At 41.6% G+C, this 23,978-nt stretch overlaps 1 protein-coding gene across 7 annotated transcripts in view; it reads left to right on the top strand.

Moving 5' to 3' along the window:
- The window catches only part of PTPRM (protein tyrosine phosphatase receptor type M), a 661,882-nt gene that overhangs the window by 254,122 nt on the left and 383,782 nt on the right, over positions 1–23,978 (top strand). For all 7 annotated transcript variants that reach the window (XM_006044986.4, XM_044934694.2, XM_025273106.3 and 4 more), the window contains exons 4-5: positions 7,000–7,078; positions 21,008–21,123. In XM_006044986.4, coding sequence (XP_006045048.1) covers positions 7,000–7,078; positions 21,008–21,123 — 195 coding nt within the window. The remainder of the gene's footprint in view (positions 1–6,999; positions 7,079–21,007; positions 21,124–23,978) is intronic.

Below are 23,978 nucleotides of genomic sequence, written 5' to 3'. Positions count from 1 at the left end.
TGTGAAGCTTGTCCTTTGAATGCTTTTAACCTAGAGAAAGTACATTTTCACATGACTTCAATATGTGCATCTAAACAAAGGTCTCGGTTCTTTTTTCCTGATTTTCTAAAGTCGTAACATTTGTGGTTTTGCTTTGGCTCTTCTTTATCACAGAAACTTTTCTTTTTCTGTGCATGTTTTAGTTTTAGTTTTTTATTTGGAAAATAAAGTAGAAGTTTTTGTGAACATGATATACTTAGCCTTTGGTGGGAGTGTCAAGATTTTTTTTATTAATATATGATGTGGGCAAATATTTTACAGTTTTGTTGAATTAAGTATGTAAAGAAAAATGCATAAGTAATACATATGTATTTTGATAAATGTTTGTAAATTAAATATGCTCATGAAGTCATGACCCATATTAAGAAATTGAACACCTCTGCTCCTCCAAAGACTAGCCCCTCTCCCAGCCTCTGCCCCTCTCATATTAATAGCCCATCCTCAGGAATAATCATGTCTTAACTTCCACTATAGACTGAATGTTTGTGCTCCCCTCCAAATTCATAGCTTGAAATTCAGTCCTCAATATGATACACTATAGCTTTTTATTTAAATCAAAACCAGAAAGGGGCTATGGGGCTCTGTGTGGGAAGACAGACAGATGCCACGGGAGCCCCTTTGTTCTAGGGACTGACAGATGGCTTCCACCAGCCCATCTTCCATGGAGAGTGTTTGTGTTGTAACCTAAGGCCTTTGCTTGCTCACATGTGGCCGGGGGAAATGGCAGTGTGGAAAGCTAATTTTGCTCCTCACTGAAGCGGGGAGCACCAGAGATGCTGCCGGGTTAAACCTCTTCCCATCTCCCATTTGGCGGACTCAGATCCAGGATGAGTCTTCATGAGCGAACAAAACAGCACTTATTAGTCAGTGGTGTAACCAGTTCTTTCCTAACTGAAATTCAGCAGCTTTCCCCCAAGGCTCCAAAGACGCCGGGGGTGCAACATCTTGTCCCCCAGAGATGTTGTGTGTTGAGTGATGGAATGTCTATGGGCTCTGTCTAGCCTACATGTCTTTACTTCCCACCAATGCCAATAACATCTGGGAACCAGCAGCAGAAATGAGCATCGAGTCCTTCCAGCGGCCAAGAACTTTCTTAGAAGTCGGCCTCGGTGTGAATCCAAACACATCCCTGCAGTTTTGTCCCACACATCACTGTGAGCACTGAATTGGTAAACCCTGCACCACTGCTTCTGTGGGGAACAGGGCGTCAGCCCCACTACGAGAGCCTCTGGCCATGAGATTTTCATCGACAGGTCAAGGCATAACCTTGGTTTATGTCTGTCTTATTTAATGTATGTCATTGATTCCTGTCATTGAACGTGGCCAAGAGCACTAGCTCAGGCCTGAAGGAAGTTTATTTATTTAACAAATGTGTTTTCTCTGTAAGACACATCACAGCCTTGCGCGCTTGGCAACAACCAGACAGCACTTTATGCTGAGCTGGGGGCCGTCTTAAACAGCAGCATCGCCAGTAAAAGGCTCGAAAAGGTGAAAAACGTGGAGCATTTAGCCTCGGATGAGGACAGTTGTTAGCAGCAGGAGAGGGGAAGCTAGAAGGCAGAGCCCCTTTTTCCCCAGCCTCTGCTGGGCCGCGTGTGTCCGGCAACTCTAGTGTTTGCTGCTCTGTCCTTGTTCTCAAATGACCAAGAACGCTTTGCGAGGATTGATTTTGGAATTTCAAATAAATTACAGAGCAGTCAAATTCAGAATCAGCAAATACTAGGATTCATTGTATTTTCCATTAAGTCAGATTCCCTGCCTCCCCCTGCAAGAAAGGTGATGTAACTGTATGGTGACAAAATTATTCTAGAATAATGCAGTTTGACTCTGTGATTCCATCTTACCCACCCCCCACTTCGGCTTTCAACCTTTCAAATAATCATAGCTTAGGTTAGGCTGGAGGGCAAAGGCATTTATCCTAAAAATGCATGTGTGTCAGTAAAAACAAACATTTAGCTGCAATCTAGCGAATGCCAAAGGACTTTGTGTAGAATGAGATGTGAGAGGCTTGAATATGAAATTTTTATTATAAATTCTTCGTAGTTTGGCATCTTTATAGAGGATTTGCCTTCTAAATGAGCTGGGTTTTCTTTCCTTTTTAAAAATTTTTTTCTTCTTTATTTTTTTAGTTACTTTTTGGCTGCATGGGGTCTTTGTTGCCGCGTGTGGGCTTTCTCTAGTTGCGGCAAATGGGAGCTACTGTCTAGCTGTCCTGTGCAGGCTTCTCATTGTGGTGGCTTCTCTTGTTGCAGAGCACTGGCTCTGGAGCATGGAATCAGTAGTGTGGCACCCGGGCTTAGCTGCTCTGCAGCATGTGGGATCTTGCCGGACCAGGGATCAAACTGGTATCCCCTGCATGGCATTCTTAACCGTTGCATCACCAAGGAAGCCCTGTTTCATTTTTAGTTTAATTTTTAAGACATGTTTTGAGGTCTATCAAGTAATTCATTTCTATGGTTTTGTTTTATGCTTTAAAAATTTGGTAATGATTACTGCAAGGTAATGTGGGTGAAAACACCCACCCCTGTAATAGAGTTGAAACAAGCCAGCCCAGGAGAAGGCTTTCTCCCTGCCATTGCTAGAGGAGTACAAGGCTCCCCCAGCAAGTGCAAAGCATATTGAATTTGCTGTGACGAACTATTGCTATCGACGTATGCTTTCTTGCTAACCAGAGTAATGGCAGCTGCTGGTGAGCCAAGCAGGAAGGTTTCCTCTTAAAGCAGGAGGCTGGATAGTAAATACTTCAGGCTTTTCAAGCCAGATGGTCTCTGTGGCAGCAACTCCACGGTGCTGAGATTGTGAGAGTCACCATAGATAATCCATAAATGAATGGGTGTGACTGCTTTCCAATAAAGCTTAATTTACAGACATGGAAATTTGAGTATACTCAATTTTGTATACTCATGTTGGGCTTCCCTGGTGGCTCAGACAGTAAAGAATCTGCCTACTAATGCAGGAGACCTGGATTCTATCCCTGGGTCAGGAAGAGATCCCCTGGAGAAGGAAATAGCAACCCACTCTAGTATTCTTGCCTGGAGAATTCCATGGACAGAAGAGCTTGGCAGGTTGTGGTCCATGGGTCACAAAGAGTCAGATACAACTGAGCGACTAAGCACACACACAGACACACACACACACATTTCTCATGTATCACAAAATCTTCTTTTGAGTTCCCCCTACCAGTGAAAACTGTAAAAACCATCCATGGTTTGTGGGCCAGACAGAAACAAGAGATTAGGGGCAGATTTGGTCCATTTGCTATAGTTTGCTGACCCTTGTCTTGAAGTTCATGTTGTTAAATCTGTGTCATATAGTTTGGCCCTTGCAGCTATATTTCTGGGTCAAATAGATGGCTACATTCTTACTTCAATCTAGAAATAAAGAATTTAGAACATATATACATTTATGCATTAAAAGTTATTATATATGCATATTTGTGTGTGTGTATATATGTGTATGGGCTTCCCAGGTGGCACTAGTGGTAAAGAACCTGTCTGCCAACGCAGGGCACATGAGAGATGCAGGCTTGGTCCATGGGTGGGGAGATCACTTGCAGGAGGAAATGACAACCCACCCCAGTATTCTCACCTGGACCGGAAAATCCCATCGACACAGGAGCCTGGTGGGCTACAGTCCATGGGGTTGCACGGAGTCAGACATGACTGAAACGACTGAGCACATGCACGCGTGTGTGTATGCATGGTTGTATATTATATGTGTATATGCATCACATGTGTATTTATTCAACATATGGTCTCTCATACCTGCTGGGTTAGGCAGTCGAGTCACATGAAAAAAGTTCAGACTTGGAAGTAAAATAGACCTGGAATTACACCCTGAGTATGTGACCTCAGAAAAATCACTTAACTTTGTATCTACTGAGGGAGATAATATTCACTCCAGTGGATATGGTTGACTGAGAAGAATTAGATAATACATACAAAAGGTGCCTGGGACATAGATGTAAAGGGTAAATAAATGTTTTTTGAATTGTTGATTTTTTATAAAGAAAAAAATTGGTGTGGTTCCCTTAAGAGGCTCAAGTCTTACTTCTAATATAGATTTTTAATAGGTCTGTCCTGTTTGATAAAAATAAGCATGGCCACATCCCACATCAATTTTTATACCTTTTTTTCGCTTTCTGGTGGTGCTGTCTATGGTCTTGTGTTAGTGTCCTCTGACTTCCATCTTTCTGGCTCTGGGAGCAGGCATCTTCAGACACTCCTGTGATCCACCCCCACCCCTTCATATGTGTGTTATATTTTTGTACAGCAATACTTGTATTTTGATAGAGTGGTCCCTTGTTTGGAAAGGAGAGACAACTATTTCTGCTTCTGAAGCTTTCTTGGCAAGGGCACTGGCTAGAAAAAAGTACAAAATGGAAAACTTGCCAGATAGCAAGGGTTCACGACGAGAAAAGCTTTTCAGGGCATGCTTAAATATGCTTTTAAGAAACTTGTTTAAGGACTTCCCTGGCTTCTCAAGTGACACAGCAGTGTCACTTGACACGTGTCACATTGACACGTCAATGCCTGCAATGACGGAGACTCGGGGGACACAGGTTCAATCCCTGGGTCAGGAAGATCCCTTGGAGTAGGAAATGGCAACCCACTCCAGTATTCTTGCTTGGAGAATCCCATGGGCAGAGGAACCTGGTGGACTACATCATGGGGTCGCAAAAAACTGGACAGGACTGAGCAACTGAGCAGGCGTGCACACTTGCAGTTCAGTGCTCAAGACTTTGCCCTATCTTTCCTGCTCCTTCCATGGAGTTGCGAAGAGTCGGAGGCGACTGAGCGACTGAACTGAAGTGAGCTCCTGCTCCTTCTCCCTCCATCTCTGAGCCCTGGCAAGCACTCACCTAGCCTCCATTTCTAAAATGCTGACATTACACGTTGTTACATAAATGGAATCATATTGCGTGTAATCTTTTCTGATGGGCTTTTTCACTCAACACGGTTCTCTGGGGATTCATCCAGTCAGTGGTTGTATCGGTAGTTAGTTCCTTGAATTTGAGTCAGTTCTAGTGAGGTGGGTGAACCTAGAGGCTGTTAATACAGAAGTAAGTCAGAAAGAGAAAAACAGATATTATATAATAATGCATATATATGGAATCTAGAAAAATGGCACTGATGAATCTATTTGCAGGGCAGCAGTAGAAACGCAGACATAGAGAACATACTTGTGGACACAGCAGGGGAAGGAGAGAGGGACAGATTGAGAGAGGGGCAGCAACACACACACAGGACCGTGTATGAAACAGACAGCTAGTGGGAAGCCGCTGTGCAACACAGGGGGCTCAGGCTCGTGCTCTGTGATGACCCAGAGGGCTGGGATGCGATGGGAGGGGGCAGGGAGGCTCACGAGGGAGGGGACATATGTATTCTTATGGCTGATTCACATTCTTACATGGTAGAGAGCAACACAACATTGTAAAGCAATTATCCTCCAATTAAAAAAAAAATTGTCCCTTTTTAGTGTTGACTAGTAACCGTGGATGTACCACTCTCTGTTTAATCATTTGCCATTTGAACAGCATCTGGACTGTTTCTGGCTTCTGCTTATCATGAATAAAACTTCTATAAACATTCATGTGCAGGTTTTTATATGAATAAAAAAGTCCATTTCTCCAACGGTGGATGCTGGGTTGTGCATTAAAAATGGTCGTGTTCATGTGGTCTCCCTGGTGACACGGGTTCCTGCTGTGTCATGTGGACCTGTTAGCATTAACACTAGCCTGACAATGGAGAGCTTTAGACAGTCATGTTTAGAAAATTGAAAACTTTGTTAGTGGTTCTTTTTTCTCCTTTAGCCTCAACTTCTCTGAGTCCACCATGTCAAAATGTTATTCATCTTGAGGACCTCAGAGCATGTTGCCCTTTTTCTGTTGCCCTGCTTCTCCTAGGATCAAACAGTCGTAAAGCCTTCCTCACAAGATTTTTTATATCATTTTCCTCCCAGTTCATACTCTACCATCTGAATTTCAGCCAGCATAGCTCTTCTCTGTATTTCTAACATGGTGTGTTCCCTGGAATTGCTCTATGAGTGGAGCCTCTGAGCCTGGTCACAGCTGACTTTTAGAGCTGTAGGTCCCAGTTTTCCTCTTTATGGTCATGGTCATGTCCACCTCAGGGCCTTTGCACATTCCCTGGAAGATACCTTACATTCTTCTCACCTTTGGCTCGTTCACCGGCAGCTCTCAGCTCAAACACCACTTCCTCATGGAAGGTCCTCTGGAGTATGTCCTCCTAGTATCCTGTTCTCTTCTTTCATAGTACTTTAAACATTTTAATTTCATGTATTAATTGTATAAAACCTAAGACCCCATGTGGTTCCATCTGGTCCATAGAGTCCCCTCAAAGAAGTTGACCAGAAGATATGTTGCATGCATGCATAAGTCACTTCAGTTGTGTCTGGCTTTTTGCAACCCTATGGACTGCAGCCCACCAGACTCTTCTGTCTATGGGATTCTCCAGGCAAGAATATTGGAGTAGATGTCCGTTCCCTTCTCCAAGGGATCTTCCCCACCCAGAGATGGAACCCATGTCTCCTGCGGCTCCTGCATTGCATACAGGTTCTTTACTGCTGAGCCATGGGGAAAGCCCAAAAAATATATTATCTTAAAGCAATTTAAATCTTAATATCACCTCTGGAAGATGACTCAACCTCTGTCTTTTGAGTATCGGTTCCTCCCTGGGGTCCCCCCTCACCTTTATGGGGTGAGACCTTGATTGCAGTGCTGTCTGCTCCCCACATTCACCTCCCAAAAAACTGAGTTTTGGTCTTAGTTGTTTTTGCAGTTTTAGAACCTAGACCATTTGACTGTTGGATTACTAGACATTCAATGATGTCTGTGGGAAACATGAATAAATGGTTGAAATGAGGTATCTTATCTATAGGAAATATTAGGTCAAAGTTGATAAAATGAATGAATAATGAAAACCTTTCTTAATCTTCCAGGTGATTTTTGAAGTCATAACTTCTGGACATCAAGGTTACCTCGCTATTGATGAAGTGAAGGTGTTAGGACATCCGTGTAGTAAGTTGCCTCAACTTTTAATCCTTCAGGGACGTGGTTGGGGGTGTATTTATGTTATGGATGGGAGAAAGTGCTAAAACCTGGAGGGAAGTTTGTCCTGTCTAGAGAGTCCCTGATGGACTTCTAGGCGGCGCTGTGCTAGCCCAGAAATTCACATACATGTGTCATGTGTGATGCATTGAAAGTGAAAAATGACTAAGTGCCTTGAAAGTGAAAATCAGGAATGGGGACTATGGGAATACTTTGGTATGTTGAAATATCCAACCTCAGAAGAGAATGTTGGGAGCTGAGCAACCAAAACTCTGCAAATCTATGTGTCTGTGTGTGCTTAGTGCGTGTGTGTGTGAGTGTGTGTGTGTGTGTGTACAGAGCTTCCCAGAGCTTCCCATAATCATGTGTTCAGAAAAAGTCAGTCATGTTTGCCTTTTATAAATTCTTTTTTTGGTGCCATGCCTCACAGCATGTGGGATCTTAGTTCCTGGACCAGGAATCGAACCTGCACCGTTTGCAGTGGGAATGTGGAGTCTTAGCCACTGGACCACCAGGGAAATCCCGCCCTTGTAAATTCTAATGAGTGGCATTGAACAGTACAAATCACTCTCTTCTTTTTTTCCCTTCTTAACATTATGTTTTTAGGTCAGTCCATCAGATTGCATCATATACGTATACTACACTGTATTTTTGTGTTTGTCTATGAATATTTAGTTCCCCCTAACACCCAGTTTTTCTCTATGACAGACATGGCTGCAGTACACACCCACGTGTGTGTGTACACGTGCATGCCTTTGCATGCAGTTTGTGAGAACCTGGGCAAGGTGTATTCTTACAGGCAGAGTTGCTGAGGTGTCAGTTAGAAACAGATTTACGAGATGCTGCCAAACTGGTATGAAAGGTGTCTGCCCAGTCACACACCCACCAGCAATGCATGGATATTTGAGTTGCCTGTATCCTTGCCCCAGGTTGATATTGTCAGACATTACATCTTTGACCATCTCAGAGATGGTGGCCTGCTTTACTTTTAGGGTCCCTGGCTTTAAAGAGAAATTGGCTCATTCAGACCATTCTGGATCTCTGCTGAAGCATGCATGTGTGCTAAATCGCTTCAATCGTGTCTGACTCTGTGCAAACTTGTGGACTGTAGCCTGCCAGGCTCCTCTGTCCACGAGATTTCCCAGGCAAGAATACTGGAGTGGGTTGCCATGCCCTTCTCCAGGGGATCTTCCCAACCCAGGGCTTGAACCTGCGTCTCATGTCTCCTACATTGGCAGGCGGGTTCTTTGCTGCCAGCACCACCCTTTCTGCTGAAGGTCCCCAGCCAAATCCATGGGGGTGTGGTTATAGCTATGCTGATACTAGAAATAAAAACACTTGCAGGAATGTCTGCTTTTACTGTGTGGGCTGAGACATGCCCCAGTGATTACTCCACACGGTAGTCACAGACAAGCCTGGGTGGCTGTTATCCACTGGGCTATCATGACACCGTTGTTTGATTTCACCCCAAAGGGTCTTGCTCTCTGAGATCTTTATCTGGTGTCCCAGTTCAAGCTCAGCAATCATCTTGCTCATTACCCGGTCAGGACGTTCCTATTGTAACTCGGTGCTCGGCCTTTTCTTCTGTCAGCAATACTAGCGAATTCAACAAGAATTTCGGTCCCTTTTTTCTGAAAAGGCAAAAAAAAAAAAAATGTTCCTAATAGGAACAGCAGGGCAAATTCAAGAAGCAGAATATAATTACCTGAGTTGGAATTTGGCCAAACGCTCAGAGTCATAGCCTCAGGCTTGGAAAAGTGCCCTGAGATCCTCTCAGGCCATGAACATTCAGGGCCTCTGATTCACCTCTCACCAGGAGAGACGTCAGACAGACCTACTGTGTGCTGAGCCCTTTCCTGGAACAAACCTCACCACCCGGCAGGTGTCTCTGCTGCCCTGGTGCAGGTGCAGAGGCCTCTGGCCAACATAACAGCTCCTGAAGTGGACCCCCTCCCGTCCGGCAGGATTCTAGTCACTGCCTTCAGTAGAAGAGAAAGACTTAATGCTTCCCCTTCCGTCAGAGCCTTCCTGAAATGTGTCTCCCACAGTTCAGTGCATTCTTCCCAAGACCAGCTGCCTGCAGCCGCAGAAATGGCGTTTATGTCTCTCCTTTGGAGAATACCGGTTCTGATACCTAATTGGCTCTACAAACTGCTGTTAGGAGATACAGAATCGCAAAACCGCCTGTGTCCCAAGGTGATGGATGCTACAATGGTGTGTTGAACTGTGAGCTTTAAACGGCCTTGATGATGGCCTTTCTGTCGTTATCTGCTCCTGAATTGCTAAGTTTATGGGGAAAACATGCAAATAAAGATTTTAAAGAAGGCAGTCGTTTGGTCTTAAAAGGGAAAGGTTTATAGTTTGTATTCTAGGGGATTTCCTATCAGGGTTTCTAAATAATAATCAATTATTTTGAAATGCTGAGGCTCATTAAATTTACATCGTGAAGGAGCATAAATATTTCATATCCCAAATTCTGCTTTCCCCAAAGATGTAAAACTGCTGAACTTTATTTACTTCACTCTAAAGGCTCCTGTTTGGATTCATATAGGTTTATGAGCAGGCATTACGACAGTTTTTTAAAAGTAGCTGTTCTGTTAAGGGTGTACAGTTGCTTATAAAATTGATTTTCGCGTAGTGACAGTAAGATGCCAGATCGTTTTGAAATGCGGAAATGCCTGTGCTGTGGCTTCACACGGCTTCTGATGAACATAGATAATTTCTGTATTTGGTGTGCACGCTAAAGCTATATTTTGAATTTGGTTCAATAATCCTGGTAGGAGAAACTGAAGAAGCAGTTTTTTCAGCTTCATAATATTGTCTCCTGTTTTTAAGCAGGTCGTAACTTAGGCATATGTAGGTATTATTATTATTATGACCTTGTGGTGCCGGTATATATTTTTATATCTTATAAGCTATGCAGCATTTTAACATCACATATCAATCCGTTCATCCTCTCAAAGTTGTATGGGAACGTGGGATGTTTTTCCTTTTACTCGGGCCTTCTAATATTTCCTTCAATAGTGTTTGCAGTCTTCAAGGTACAAACTGTACTTCTCTCATTAAATATATTCCTATGTATTCATTTTGATACTACTCTACAGGAGCCTGGTGTGCTACAGTCCATGAAACTCGACTTGGCAACTGAAAAGCAACAACAAATAAATGGGATTGCTTTCTTAATTTCATTATTAGATTGTTCATTACAAGTATATAGCAACACAGCTGATTTTTGTACATTGACCTCATATCCCGAGACCCTGTTGAACTTATTATAAGCGCTAATTGTTTTTTGTAGATCCTTAGAATTTTCAAGACCCGCGATCTTTAGGTTTAGTTTTATATCCTGTTGTTCAGTCTGGGTGCCTTTGATTCATTTTCCTGCCTACTTGCTGGGGCAGGAACCTCCAGTGCTGAGTACAAGTGGAGAGAACAGACGTCTTTGTTGTGTTCATGTCTTTGGAGGGAAATTTCCAGCCTTTCACCATGAAGTGTGATGTTAGCTGTGAGTTTGGGCTTTTCATAGATGCTCATTATCAGGAAGGACATTCTCTTATATTCCTACTTTGTTAGGTGTTATTTAAAAATCAATCATGAAAGGCTGTTGAATTTTAGCCAGTGCTTTTCCTTTACCTATATAGGACAGGGGAAAGTTTTTTTTGGCCCTCCTAGGGTTGCTGACAGGATCTGAAACCAAGAAAGACAGATAAATGGGAGAAAAGCGTATAGATATACTCCCTGTATGTTTTATGTGACACCGGAGCCTCATAAGGAAATGGAGATGTGCACACACAGACCTGAGTATGTTTATACTGGTTTTCATGAAGAGTGGACGTTCATGGAGGAATGTGCTATTGTATAGACAATACTGTGAGTGTGGTAAGCTGAGGAAGACCCAAAGCAAGTGTCTTCACTTTGTTTTCCACCTTTGTCCTTAGAGATAGGGAGCTCCTTTCCTCTGGGCACTGGGAGGGCATCTGTCACATGAGGGTTTTATGGCCTGTTTCAAGGGAGAAGGGAAGGAAAGGTCAGAGTGACCTTCTTGCTTCTGCTGTTTTCTCAGACTCTTTCAGCTTAATATATTCGGTGTACCCAGGTGCCATGATTTTGATAGCATTTCCTGAACTCCATTAACTATCAGATTATGATATAGTTTTTGTCTTTTATTCTGTTGGTGTCTTTTATTATTCTGTTGATTGATTTGGGGATGTTAAATCAACCTAGCACTCCTAGGATGAATCTCACTGGGTTATAGTGTACAATCTTTTTTTTTTAATTAATTTATTTTTTAATTGAAGGATAATTGCTTTACAGAATTTTGTTGTTTTCTGTCAAACCCCAACATGAATCAGCCATAGGTATACATATATCCCCTCCCTTTTGAATCTCCCTCCCATCTCCCTCCCCTTCCCACTCACTCTAGGTTGATACAGAGCTCCTGTTTGAGTTTCCTGAGCCATACAGCAAATTCCTGTTGGCTATCTATTTTACATATGGTGATGTAAGTTTCCATGTTTTACTCTCTCCATACATCTCACCCTCTCCTCCCCTCTCCCCATGTCCATAAGTCTATTCTCTATGTCTGTTTCTCCATTGCTGCCCTGAAAATAAATTCTTCAGTACCATTTTTCTAGATTGTGTATATATGCGTTAGTATACAATATTTATCTTTTTCTTTCTGACTTACTTCACTCTGTATAATAGGTTCTAGGCTCATTCACCTCATTAGAACTGACTGAAATGTGTTCCTTTTTATGGCTGAGTGATAGTCTATTGTGTATATGTACCACAACTTCGTTATCTGTTCATCTGTCGATGGACATCTAGGCTGCTTCCATGTTCTAGCTACTGTAAATAGTGCTGCAGTGAACAATGGGATACCTGTGTCTTTTTCAATTTTGTCTTATAGTGTACAATCTTTGTTATTTGTTGTCATATAACACCTTAAATACAAAGATATTTGCATATATGATTCCTTCAATTGTGAAATCTAAAAATTATACAGAATCATGCCTCATTATTGTTCTGCCAATTTTAACAAGTAATAATGAAAAAGATTGCAAAAACCCTCATAAACCTATGTGTCATTTATTGGATAAAATGAATGCAAAATCTAAGACAGTTCTGTATTACTACTTCACAGTATGAAGTAAGTCAGCAATTTCTTTAAACACTTAAGAAATGCTGAGTTCATAATATGGCATTCTTGATTCAAATTTATTCTTATTTTATAAAACAAAATTAATTTTTCAATCGTATTTATTTGCATACTCAAACATTGCCTACTTTCAAATTTAGATTTTTATGAAGACATTAAACTGTGTGATTAAAATAAGAATAACAGTGACAAATTAAAAAATTGGAACTGTTTTCTGAATTATGTTTGTTGAATAAAGGCAGATCCAATAAAGGCATTGTTTGAGAAATGCACAGAACTCAGAACTGTTGTTTCATTTTAAAGGTAGGAAGTTACTTGGGTTTTTCTCCGATGGACTATCATTTTTCTTCAATATACAGTGACTAATAAAAGTTATCTTTACATAGTGGCTCACTTATTTTTCTGTGATAAGAATGTTGAGTCTGTTTTTCCACTTGACAAATTATTCCATTAAGATCCATTCTTACAGGACTGCCCTGTTGGTTCAGTGGGTAAGACTCACTGAACCAACTGCCCTATTGGTTCAGTGGGTAAGACTCCAATGCGGGGGACCTGGGTTTGATTCCTGGCCAGGGAACTAATTCCCCCATGCCACAACTAAGACTTGGCACGGCCAAATAAATAAAATTGTCTTACAAAAAGATCTGTTCTTACCTTACAAGCAAAACAAAAGTAGCTTTGTCTTGAAACATGTTTGTTAAGAGCTTTCTGTTCACAAGAGTTACTTGGCCTTTGTGACCCTATTACCTTGCTCATGTAGTGGGGATAATAATAATAATAATGCTTTCCTCAAAGGGTAAATGTAAGGATTAAATGAGTTAATGTACATAATGAACTTAGAACAGTGCTTAGCACATTTCTAAGACCTCAGTAAATGTTAGCTGCTATTATTATGCCTGAATTCTGATTGGCCCACTAGAATGAATTAACTGCAGATTGTAACTCTAAGTAGGATTGTAACTCTAAGTAGAAATACTGATTGGTTTCTTAGATGGGACAATTTAGCAGAGTCTGTTTTAAAAGTTAAAAAAAAAGTTTGCAAAACAGATTGTGTTCAGATAGTCCTGGGTGTTCTCTTTAGCAGAAGTTGGCTCTTTTGTTTGCGATGGTGTGCTGCACAAATAGAAGTGTTGACTCTGCATTCTGGCAGGCAGGCATGGCCCCAGCCCATCTCAGCCCTTGCCATTACATTAAAATGTAAATGAAAAGACAAAGGGGTCAGGACACAGTCTGCCCGTTGTCCATTTCAGTTTGCACTTTGATCTTGCAAATTACCATTCTCTGATTTTGTTGTTAGCATTGGGTAGCAGGCTTTGAAGAATCAATGATATGAGACATATACAGAAAGGTTTGCATCCTGGTCAGTGATAACTCCTGGCTTTGGAATCAAAGGCTGATGTGAGATCAGTTAATACCTGAAAACCTCTATTCTTTTAAAAGTTGTTTTCTTAGTAAGAAGCAACAGAATATGGCAGAAATGAAAAAAAAAATAGAAGAGTTCTACTCAAAAACCTTTTAATATTCATGGAAGATATTTAGTTTTTAGAACTCCTGCAGATTTTAGAGGAAAACTGGCATAGCATTTTGAAAGGGTACCCAGGAGACAAATGGGCCTATAAATTTAGAGAGAAAAAGAGAATTTTTCTTTTTGAGTATGGGCTAGATTGGAATTTTCCACTCTACTGGTGCTCTACCTGCGTTCCAATTAAGGTGGTTTGGCAAGGTTCAGAGCACGCAGCTCAGCGTGGAACTGAAACTTTTCTGGCTATAGACCTCTTTTCCTTGGGATCTTTTCCAGTTTCCAGTGATAGATCAGTTATTTTAAATAATAATGAACATTTTTGAGGCTAAGTACCAGGCACACAGAACGTCTTCTCCTGGCAGCATCTTCTTTGTTCTTTATCCCAACCCTATGAAATACGTACTTTTAAAAAAATCCCAGTTTTGCAAATTGAATAAAAAATCCACTAAGGCTTGGGTTTAGGAACTTTTGCATCTATTCAAAGGCAGTGAGAGCCTGAGCTTGAACATATATACGCTGAGAGTGAAGTTAAAGTGTTAGTCACTCAGTCCTGTCTGACTCTTTGCCATCCCAAGGACCCTTGTCAGGCTCCTCTGTCCATGGAATTCTCCAGGCAAGAATACTGGAGTGGGTAGTCATGCCCTTCTCCAGGGGATCTTCCCAACCCAGGGATCAAACCTGGCTCTCCTGCTTTGCAGACAGATTCTTTACTGTCTACGCCACAAGGGAAGCCCATATGCTGAAATTCCAACCTTAAAATAGTATTAGCCTTCAATTGATTTCCAACCAAAAATATTTGTAGGGTTTACAGCACTAGGCAGGGAGAATCCAGGCATCTTAAACCTCTGGAAAGATTATCTATACCTTTAATGTTTATTGAAAAACCTTACAAATGCCTTTAATAGAAATCTTAACCTTCCTGATCTTGGAGGAAACCGATCTGGAACAAAGGATTCCACAGTCCCTTTGTCTTATTTACCCTGGTGGATGAGTTACTATCTTCTGTTCATGTCAATTACTTCTCTTAATTGAAAATGATCACTTGCTTATAAAAAGGTTTATGCTTAGTAGGTTTCTCTGTCTTCATCTGGTTTCCATTTTGAGGTATGGCTTTATTATTTTAGCCAGATGATTTTTTTTTTTCCTGGAAGTCTTCATCTCAACCAAGAGACACTGTTGCCCCAACCAAAGACAGCCAATCCATTCCAAAGCAGTGTGTGTTTGATCAGTTGCTCAGTCGTGTCCTACTCTTTGTTGACCCCATGGACTGTAACCGCCAGACTCCTCTGACCATAGGAGTTTTCAGGCAAGAATACTGGAGCGAGTTGCCATTTCCTCCCCCAAGAGATCTTCCAGACCCAGGGATTGAACTCGTGTCTCCTACTTCTGCATTGGCAGGTGGATTCTTTACCACTGAGCCATTGTTCCAGAGGCGCCCACGCCTCCCCTCCCCCGCCCAAATACAATTTGAACAAAGGTATCAATTCCTTAGACGTTAACCTTATTGTGCAAATAATAAGCCCTGGAGTCTTTTGAGAAAGCCATATTGAACATCAGATCCTTTCTAAAGGAGAAAAGATAAGCCCCATTCTGAGAAGCATGTCTTAATAAGGATGAAGATAAAGAAATAATATCACACAGTCATATCTTTGGCCAGAAAATTAAAAATGTAAGTTATAACCTAAAAGAACTCCTAATACAATTAGAAAACTGTATTGATAAAGCAGCTTTTCTATGTATTTCTCTTTGGTTCAGTAGCCACTGCTAGAAACAGGGCCCTTAGGAAAGCAGCCTCGCAGGGCAGCTTTACTGTTCATGGACAGACCTACGGCAGAACCAGTGACAGTTCTGACATTCCTGTTATTTATTATTGTTAGGTAAGCTGATGAAGCAGAGCACGTATATTTAATCAGCTTCTTCAGAAAAACTACAGAAACTAATACTTAGCATACCCTGCTGGTAGAAATGCAGTTTGTTATACACTTGAAGGAAAGCAATTCAGCAATTTGTGTCTAAAGTCTTTTAAAAATGCTTCTTTGGCAAAATTAATACAATTATGTAAAGTTTAAAAATAAAATAAAATTAAAATAAATAAATAAATAAAAATGCTTCTTTTTGTCTTAGTAATTCGATTTCTAAAAATTCACCCTAAGGAAAAAACAAAAAGTCTACATGAGGATTTAATTATGAACTCTTGTGTCTTGGCATTATGTTTAAGAAACTCAGAAGTCCAAAGTAAAGGAATGTTCCAGTTAACTTTTTTATGTTCATATGATATATACGTCTGTGTATGTGTATGTGTGTGTGTGTACTCTTTTGACCCCATGGAGCCTGCCAGGCTCCTCTGTCCATGGAATTTCCCAGGCAAGAATACTGGAGTGAGTAGCCATGTTCTCCTCCAGGGAATCTTCCCGACCCAGGGATCGAATCCAGGTCTCTTGTGTCTCGTACATTGCAGGTGGATTTTTTTTTTTTTTTTACCATTGTGCCACCTTGGAAGCCCGTATATATGTGAGGATTTCACGACCTTGACATTATTGACATTAGGATGGATAATTCCTTTCTGTGGAGGCCGTCTTATGCATTGTAGAATGTTAACACCATCGCTGACCTCTGCACACTGGGTTCCAGCAGCATCTGCCCCGCCACCTCCCCTACCCCTGTTGTGACAAACAAAAATGTCCCAGATATCATCAGATGTTCTCTGGGGGTGACACGATCCCTGATTGTGAACTACAACTTTTTCTAATAGTTTTAGGTAAATATTTAACAAGGAAAATGCTCACAATATCTTGTTAAATTTTTTTCAAAAGTGCACAATAGTCACAAAAAGGTAAATAGGTAAATACCAATAGACTAAAAGGTAAATACCAATAGACTAAGTTAAAGGATGTAATTTATTTAATGGCCAAGGCCTGCTCTAATAATTTAATGCAGAACCAGGAACTCCCACTAGACCTCAGAGCCACCCATAAATAACGTAACTACCAGGTACTGGAAGCTTCTGTTATTGTTGTTCCAGTAGGATTTTTTGTTTCATCTTCATTTCTCTCCTTCTGATGATCACCCCCCCATTTGTATCTGTTCTCATGATATGGTTTTCATCTGCCTCCTTACTTAGTATAAATAAGCAATCTGTAGCAACATTCCTGGAGTCACTGTGAGCCTTGGTGGATCAAAGTGGGTATTTACCAGGCTCTCTCAGAAGGCCCAAGCTTAGGTCTGCAGACAGGTGTCTCCGCCACAGGTTACTAAATGCTTTCCATTTAAAAATCATAAACTGTGCAGGCTTCCCTGATTGCTCAGCAGGTAAAAGAATTTGCCTGCAATGCAGGAGGCACAGGAGATGTGGGTTCCATCCCTGGGTTGGGAAGATCCCTTGGAGAAGGAAATGGCAACACACACCAGTATTTTCACCTGAAAAACCCCATGAACAGAAAAGCCTGGCGGGCTACAGTCCATGGGCTCAAAAAGAATCGCATGATAGATAGTGCAGAAAAGCATACCTATTTCCAAAGCTGCTTCTTAAAGGTAAATTTATATATGATTAAGAAACAAAGTAGTTAGAAAATTCTAAATTCAGGTTTTTAATTTAAATTTAAAAATGTTATTTCTTTAATTTTAATGTTTATTATTGAAAGTGTTTTCTAAAGGTAAAAAATTATTTAAATCAAAAATCTTAGGAAAAAGAATGGAATTGATTTTAAATACATTGGACATCTTTTAATATTTTAGTTCATCTTGGTAGGAGGGATATGCAAATGAAGATGATCTAGGTAAGTCATTTGAAGATGATCTAGGTAAATCATTTCAGGAGGCAGTTTGGATTTGGATACAAATAAAGTATGCTATTTTTCAGCAGTTCAGAAACAGGCTGTAACATTAGAAAAAGGGAAAATAATATATGTGGCCCACCCTTGCTCTTCAAAAATAACGATCCTGACATGCCTGATTAAGAATGAACTTAAAATTTCAAGATTGAAATTCATTTTCTGTAAATTATTTTAGTCTGTGGGAAACTTATTCTTGATGCTGCAAACTAAATGTTTTTTAGCTTTCCCTGTGTGCCAATTAGAAAGTGCGGGAGCCTTTGAAAGGCTGCAGATCTCTGGGGCAGAGGTCACTCTGGGAAGAAAGACCTTCCTTGCATTCCTGCCTCCCTAGGGGAGAGGAGGGTGCAGAGCTCTGCAGCCCCACGACACCTGGATGAGCCCTTCTGGGTGAGAGAAGCTAAGGGAGCTCAGTCATAGAGCATAAGGAAAAAGAGGGGTTTTGAGAATGCTGGCAGCCTTGGAGGGTGAGGAGGGAGAAAAGGAGAAGGATCGTAGGTTGGGTACAGGGTAGGAAGCCAAGGTCTAAGACAAGCATGAGCAGCACGTGGACATTTTGCAGTGGATTTTTAAGGGAGACTTTTTTCATCAGTAATCAAAGAAAGGCAAATTTAATAATGGTGAGTCTTTTCTTGCAAGGTAGTAAACATATTTTTAGCACTGTCCGTGGTGTGGGCTGTCTTATACATTGCAAATAAGAATATATATTATCAGTACCTTTAATAGTGAAAGTGAAGTCGCTCAGTCGTGTCCGACTCTTTGCAACCCCATGGACTGTAGCCTACCACGCTGCTCTGTCCATTGGATTTTCCAGCCAAGAGTACTGGAGTGGGTTGCCATTTCCTTCTCCAGAGGATCTTCCCAACCCAGGGATCAAACCCTGGTCTCCCACATTGTAGGCAGATGCTTTACTGTCTGAGCCACCAGGGAAGTCCTATCGGTACCTTTATGTCTTTTTAAATAGAAATATAGTTGATTTACAATGTCATGCCAATCTGCTGCACAGCAGGGTGACTCGCTTACACACATACGTATGTTCTTTTTTAATGTTCTCTTGCATTATGGTTTATCCCAAGAGGGTAAAATTTTTTAAATTTTTAGTAGCTTAACTATGTGGGGATATATCCAGGGTGATACTCAAAATAATTAGCAACCCTTCAGCACAGACCCTGGAGGGACCCTGGGTTTAACCAGGTGGGGTGACAGTGCCCAAGTGGTCATGAAAGATGGCTACACACCCAACATTTTGTGTTAGGAAGCCAGTGTGTAGGAGTGACTTGCAGCCAGAGGAAGAGGTGGGAGGACAGGAGATGGACAGGAGAGGGTAACACCAGTGAGATGTCCTGACAGAGGACAAGTGTTGGTGCAGAGGTCTGACAACAAGCTGAGGGAATCCATGCAAGCTTTAAGGAAAGAACAGCACTGGAGAGGGGCCTTGAAAGGAGCTTGAATTCCAACAGTCAGACCGGGAGCCATACCTGGTGGGATGCAGAGCCTGGGAAAGGCTTTCAGCTAGTCACAAAGCAGTGTTGCCTGGTGGGCAGCATCTGAGCTTTGGAACTGGCCAGACCCAAGTTTCTACTCCATGTCTGGCTCTCATTGGCTAAGTACCCAGAAGTAAAATAATGGAAAAAAACCTTCTTCAGAGAACACATGTGAGTCATCAATGGAAAAGTTTCTGCCCCATGAAATGCTCCAAAAGCCGTTACCTTTTGCCACTTTTTGAAAACAATGGTTCTTTTCAGCTTCTTGGGAACAAAGAGTTACAAAAAGAAACTTGATGCAAGGACTTTTTGCACAGATCTTTAAAAACCATAGACTTGTGCTGTTCTTAACTAAGGGGAATTTGATTAAGTTAATGAGAAATAGTTTATAGGCTTCTAAGTGAATATAATAGTATTAGAGACAATGACCCACAGTTATACTGCTGTTTTAGAAATTACTGAGGACATTTTGCATGCCAGGCATCATGAACGCATTGTTGCAGTTATTGCTGGTCTTCAAATGAGTAACGGGGGTTTCCTCTGTGTTATTGGTATCAAACTACAGTTTTCTTTGTTCTTGGATATAAATTCATTTTCACTCCTAATTGTGCTTTTTTAAGTCTTTATTGAATTTGTTACAATAGTGCTTCTGTTGTTTTTATGTTCTGGTTTTTTGGCAGAGAGGCTTGTGGGATTTTAGCTCCCCAAACAAGGATTGAACCCCCAACCCCTGCATTGGAAGGTGAGGTCTTATCTACTGGACTGCTAAGAGAAGCCCCCTAATTATGTTTTTCACAGGCTAATGTTAGTGCTATATGTCATCTTTGGGTGCCCAGGAGTGGTGGACCATTCTTTGAAAGGTGTGATCCAGAGACACGTTGGCTAGCAAGGCATAAACAATGCCTTCTAGCTGTTGTTCAGATTTCTCTATTTCTCCCAGAAAACATCACCATCCTGTTTTCTTCTCTTCTACTCCCTAACCTCCCCCTGCCCCACCTCTTGCTACTCTTTCACTCTATCCTTGTACTGGTAAGAGAGTGTTTCCCTAAAGGAGAAGTTATAAAATTTAATTCCCAACCCATCCCTCCAGTTCCTCGACGGATGTCTTCAGTGTGCTACTGAAATGGATCTGTGCTTCTCAGATCAAATAGAACAATGCTTTGTTTAAACAGGTGTCCCCTATGGACAATGCATGTTCTGAAACTTAATGCTATTTAGCAGTTGGAATCATTCTTTCTCCTTGAATTGGAAATAAGAATCAGCAAAACCCGCCGTGCTGTGGCAGTTCCAGTGTAATTTCGCCGAGTCTGTCTATGGGGAGAATATTTTGGTCGCTGGGAAATATTACATGAGGAGTGCTGCATACCAATTACTTGTATTAAAATATATATTACTCACAGCTCCGTACTTGGCTTAAAAAGTTTCCTTGACAACATCATTTAACTTCTTACTGTTCTTTTCATGTTCCTAGTATAAATATCTAATATGTTTTTGTTCAAAACATCAATTAGGCCTCAGTGTAATCTTTATTAATACAGATCTGTTATTACAAGAAGACTGCTGAGCTATGATAATTTGCACAGCAGGGACCATAAAATATCTTCTTTCCGTCTGGTTCTATCCCAGAATGCCTGGCTGTTAGAGAACACAGCAGATCTTTCCAGAACCTCTTTTACAGGCGTAATGAAATCTTTAAAGCTCTTAGAAGCAAAGGCGTTCTTTTCTTCAAAGGTAAACAAAAGGGAGAGGCCCGAAATTGCAGGCAGATTTGAAGAGACACAAACGGGTTCAGACCTCCACTTTTAAAGTCTTTCCTTCTTTGTCTTCCTGCAGCCAGAACGCCCCACTTCCTGCGGATTCTCAGACCTCCACTTTTAACGTCTTTCCTTCTTTGTCCTCCTGTAGCCAGAACGCCCCACTTCCTGCGGATTCAGAATGTGGAGGTCAACGCGGGCCAGTTTGCCACCTTCCAGTGCAGCGCCATCGGCAGGACCGTGGCTGGAGACAGGCTCTGGCTACAGGTACAGTAACTCACATTCATGGTTCAGAGTGAGTCCAGCGGGCAGAGAGCCTGTGCCTGGGGAGAGCCCCAGAGATCCAGTTAGTGTCAGGACACCAGCAGGGAGGAAGAGGATAATCTGAGCAGTCTCCCCAGTTCTTCTCTTGCTTCCACAGTGTGTAGCCAGGTAACAAAGAGCTTGAGACAAGTTCAATGTTATTCTTCATAAACCTTGCTGTGAATTTGTGGTTTCACCCTTGCTTCTACTTAGCCATCTTGTTTGGACGATCTGGTTACTGAGTTGCTTTTAGAGCAAGATGTTGGAGTCCAAAATATAGTACCCTCTCCCTGTTCATCCTCTTGATAAAAACCCAAAGAATCACATGGGCATGTCACACACAAACTTATAGGCATTTTTGTTACTTTTCAGCTTCCTAGCCATAGGCCTAAACCTAGAAATTAGTAACACATCTTTTACTTTTGACCATTTTTATTTGTTTTTGTTCTGTTTTGTTTAGTCACTAAGTCTTGTCTGACTTTTTGCAACCCCATGGACTGTAGCCCACCAGGCTCCTCTGTCCATGGGATTTCCCAGCAAGAATACTGGAGTGGAGTGGGTTGCCATTTCCTTCTCCAGGGGATCTTCCCAACCCAGCAATTGAACCTGGGTCTTCTGCATTGGCAGGCAAATTCTTTACCACTGAGCCACCTGGGAAGCCCTTTGAGCATTTAAGTAGACATTTTATTGTTGTTGATGATGATGTTTGGCAGAAACCAACAAAATTCTGTAAAGCAGTTATCCTTCAATTTAAAAATAAATAAAAAATTTTTTAAAGAAAAAAATAAGTAGACCTTTTTTAGTGTCATCATCACTTATGTGTCTTGTTTTATTGTCTTGGAAACTCTACCATCTGTATTTCGCACAGCCAGTAGTTTTATGGACAGATCAAGGGTCTCAGGAATTCTGACCAAATGGCATTAAGTGACCTGTCCCCTCTCACCAGCTTGCCATCCACTTATTTAGACTCTAGGTTTGGTTTCCCCCATAGCATTCTCCAGTTTCGTTCTTGTTGCTTCTTGCTGTGCATCAGTCCACAGGCTGCTCATTCCCCACCTTGACTCGTGTTGATTTCGCCCCTCTTTCCTTAGGGATCCCATAGTGGGTTTTGGTTTGGTTTGGTTGTTTATTTTAGCTTGCTATGGACCTGCATTATATTCTGACCCTTCTGTGCATCTGTTCCACTCCACTTGGGCTTCTGTTCCACGCCTGCCGACTTCTCGGTACACATCACTCTCCACCTATCCTGTGTCTCCTTCTGCAGCATAGCAACAATTGTCATGTGTCACATTTGCCTGATGCCCTATAAAATGTAAAGGTTTCCCAGGTGATGAGAGTGGGAAAGAACCACCTGCCAATGCAGGAGACGCAGGTTTGATACCTGGGTTAGGAAGATCCCTTGGAGAAGGAAATGGCAATCCACTCCAGTATTCTTGCCTGGAGAATGCCATGAACAGAGAAGCCTGGCGGGCTGCAGTCCATGGGGTCACAAAAAGTCAGACGTGACTGAGCATGCACACATGCTATAATTTTTAAATCCTGTATTCTTTGAATCATCACAACTGACCGTCAATGGTCATTTTTTTTCCTCCTCCATTTCTGGGGGAAATGAAAAACAGCCAACTGTGCTATCCCAGGATTTGTCAGCAGGACAATGACAAATGGGAACAAATTCTGGAAGAGACACCTTAAATGCTTTGGGGGTCCTCTAACATCCATGACTGCATGTTGCCCTGCAGCTTTCGAGAAGGGTTGTGTCAAGAAGGAGTTGATGACAAAGACAGAATAGAATGACTTTGAAATTCTTAGTGACAATGAGATTGTCCTGGACTCAGCCTGTTATTTGGCTTGTGAGTCTTTGTGTTGTTCGAATAGTTTTAGTGTTCAATAATTTATTTCCTCTCTTTGGATAGGCATTTTGTGGGGAGATGTTTATTTTATTAATAGCGGATGAAATAAGACAAGTGTCTTTTGCTTGCAAGGATGGCTTCTATTAACCTGGATTTGTATGAGATAGTTCCAGCAGCATAAGGGTTTGTGGCCGGGGGTGGGGGGTGGTTTCACAGAGTCCTCCTGCTCTCTTGCCTGGGCCCTGAGTCTTTGCTTCAGGCCGTTCTACACAAGTCGTGGGGAGAAGCAGCCCTGGAAAACTAGACGAAATCCCTCTGGCCTTGGAGGTATGAATATGGGCTTTTCTTCCTTCTTCCTCTAATGTTATAACACTTAAAAAAAAATGCTTTTCTGCATTTCAATTCACTTGGCTCCTCAAAGTAATTCTAAGATTCAGGCAGAAAATTGAATGAAAGATTGCTTTAAATTTTTCTGTCACTTGAATCTTCCCAGTAGTAAGTCAAGATTTAGAAATGAATAGGACATCCTTTATTTGGGGAACATCCTTTATTTGAGAGTTCCCTGGACAACAGGGAGATTAAACCAGCGAATCCTAAAGGAAATCAACTCTGAATATTCATTGGAAGTACTGATGCTGAAGGTGAATCTCCGATACTTTGGCCACCTAATGTGAAGAGCCAATTCTTTGGAAAAGACCCTGATGCTGGGAAAGATTGAAGGCAGGAGGAGAAGAGGGCAACAAAGGATGAGATGATTGGATGGCATCACCAGCTCAATGAACATGAGTTTGAACAGGCTCTGGGTGATAGTGAAGGACAGAGGAGTCTGGCATGCTGCAGTCCATGGAGTCTCAAAAAGTTGGACACGACTTAGCAACTGAACAAAACAACATCATTGTGAAGTGTGATCATTTATACTTACATTACACAGTAATTTGCATTACATCTTTTGAATTCTACCATAATGCA

This window comes from Bubalus bubalis, chromosome 22 (genome assembly GCF_019923935.1).
Source record: "Bubalus bubalis isolate 160015118507 breed Murrah chromosome 22, NDDB_SH_1, whole genome shotgun sequence".
Classification (NCBI taxonomy): domain Eukaryota; kingdom Metazoa; phylum Chordata; class Mammalia; order Artiodactyla; family Bovidae; genus Bubalus; species Bubalus bubalis.
Note: the sequence above shows the minus strand (reverse complement) of the source record. Positions and strands in the feature narration are given on the sequence as shown.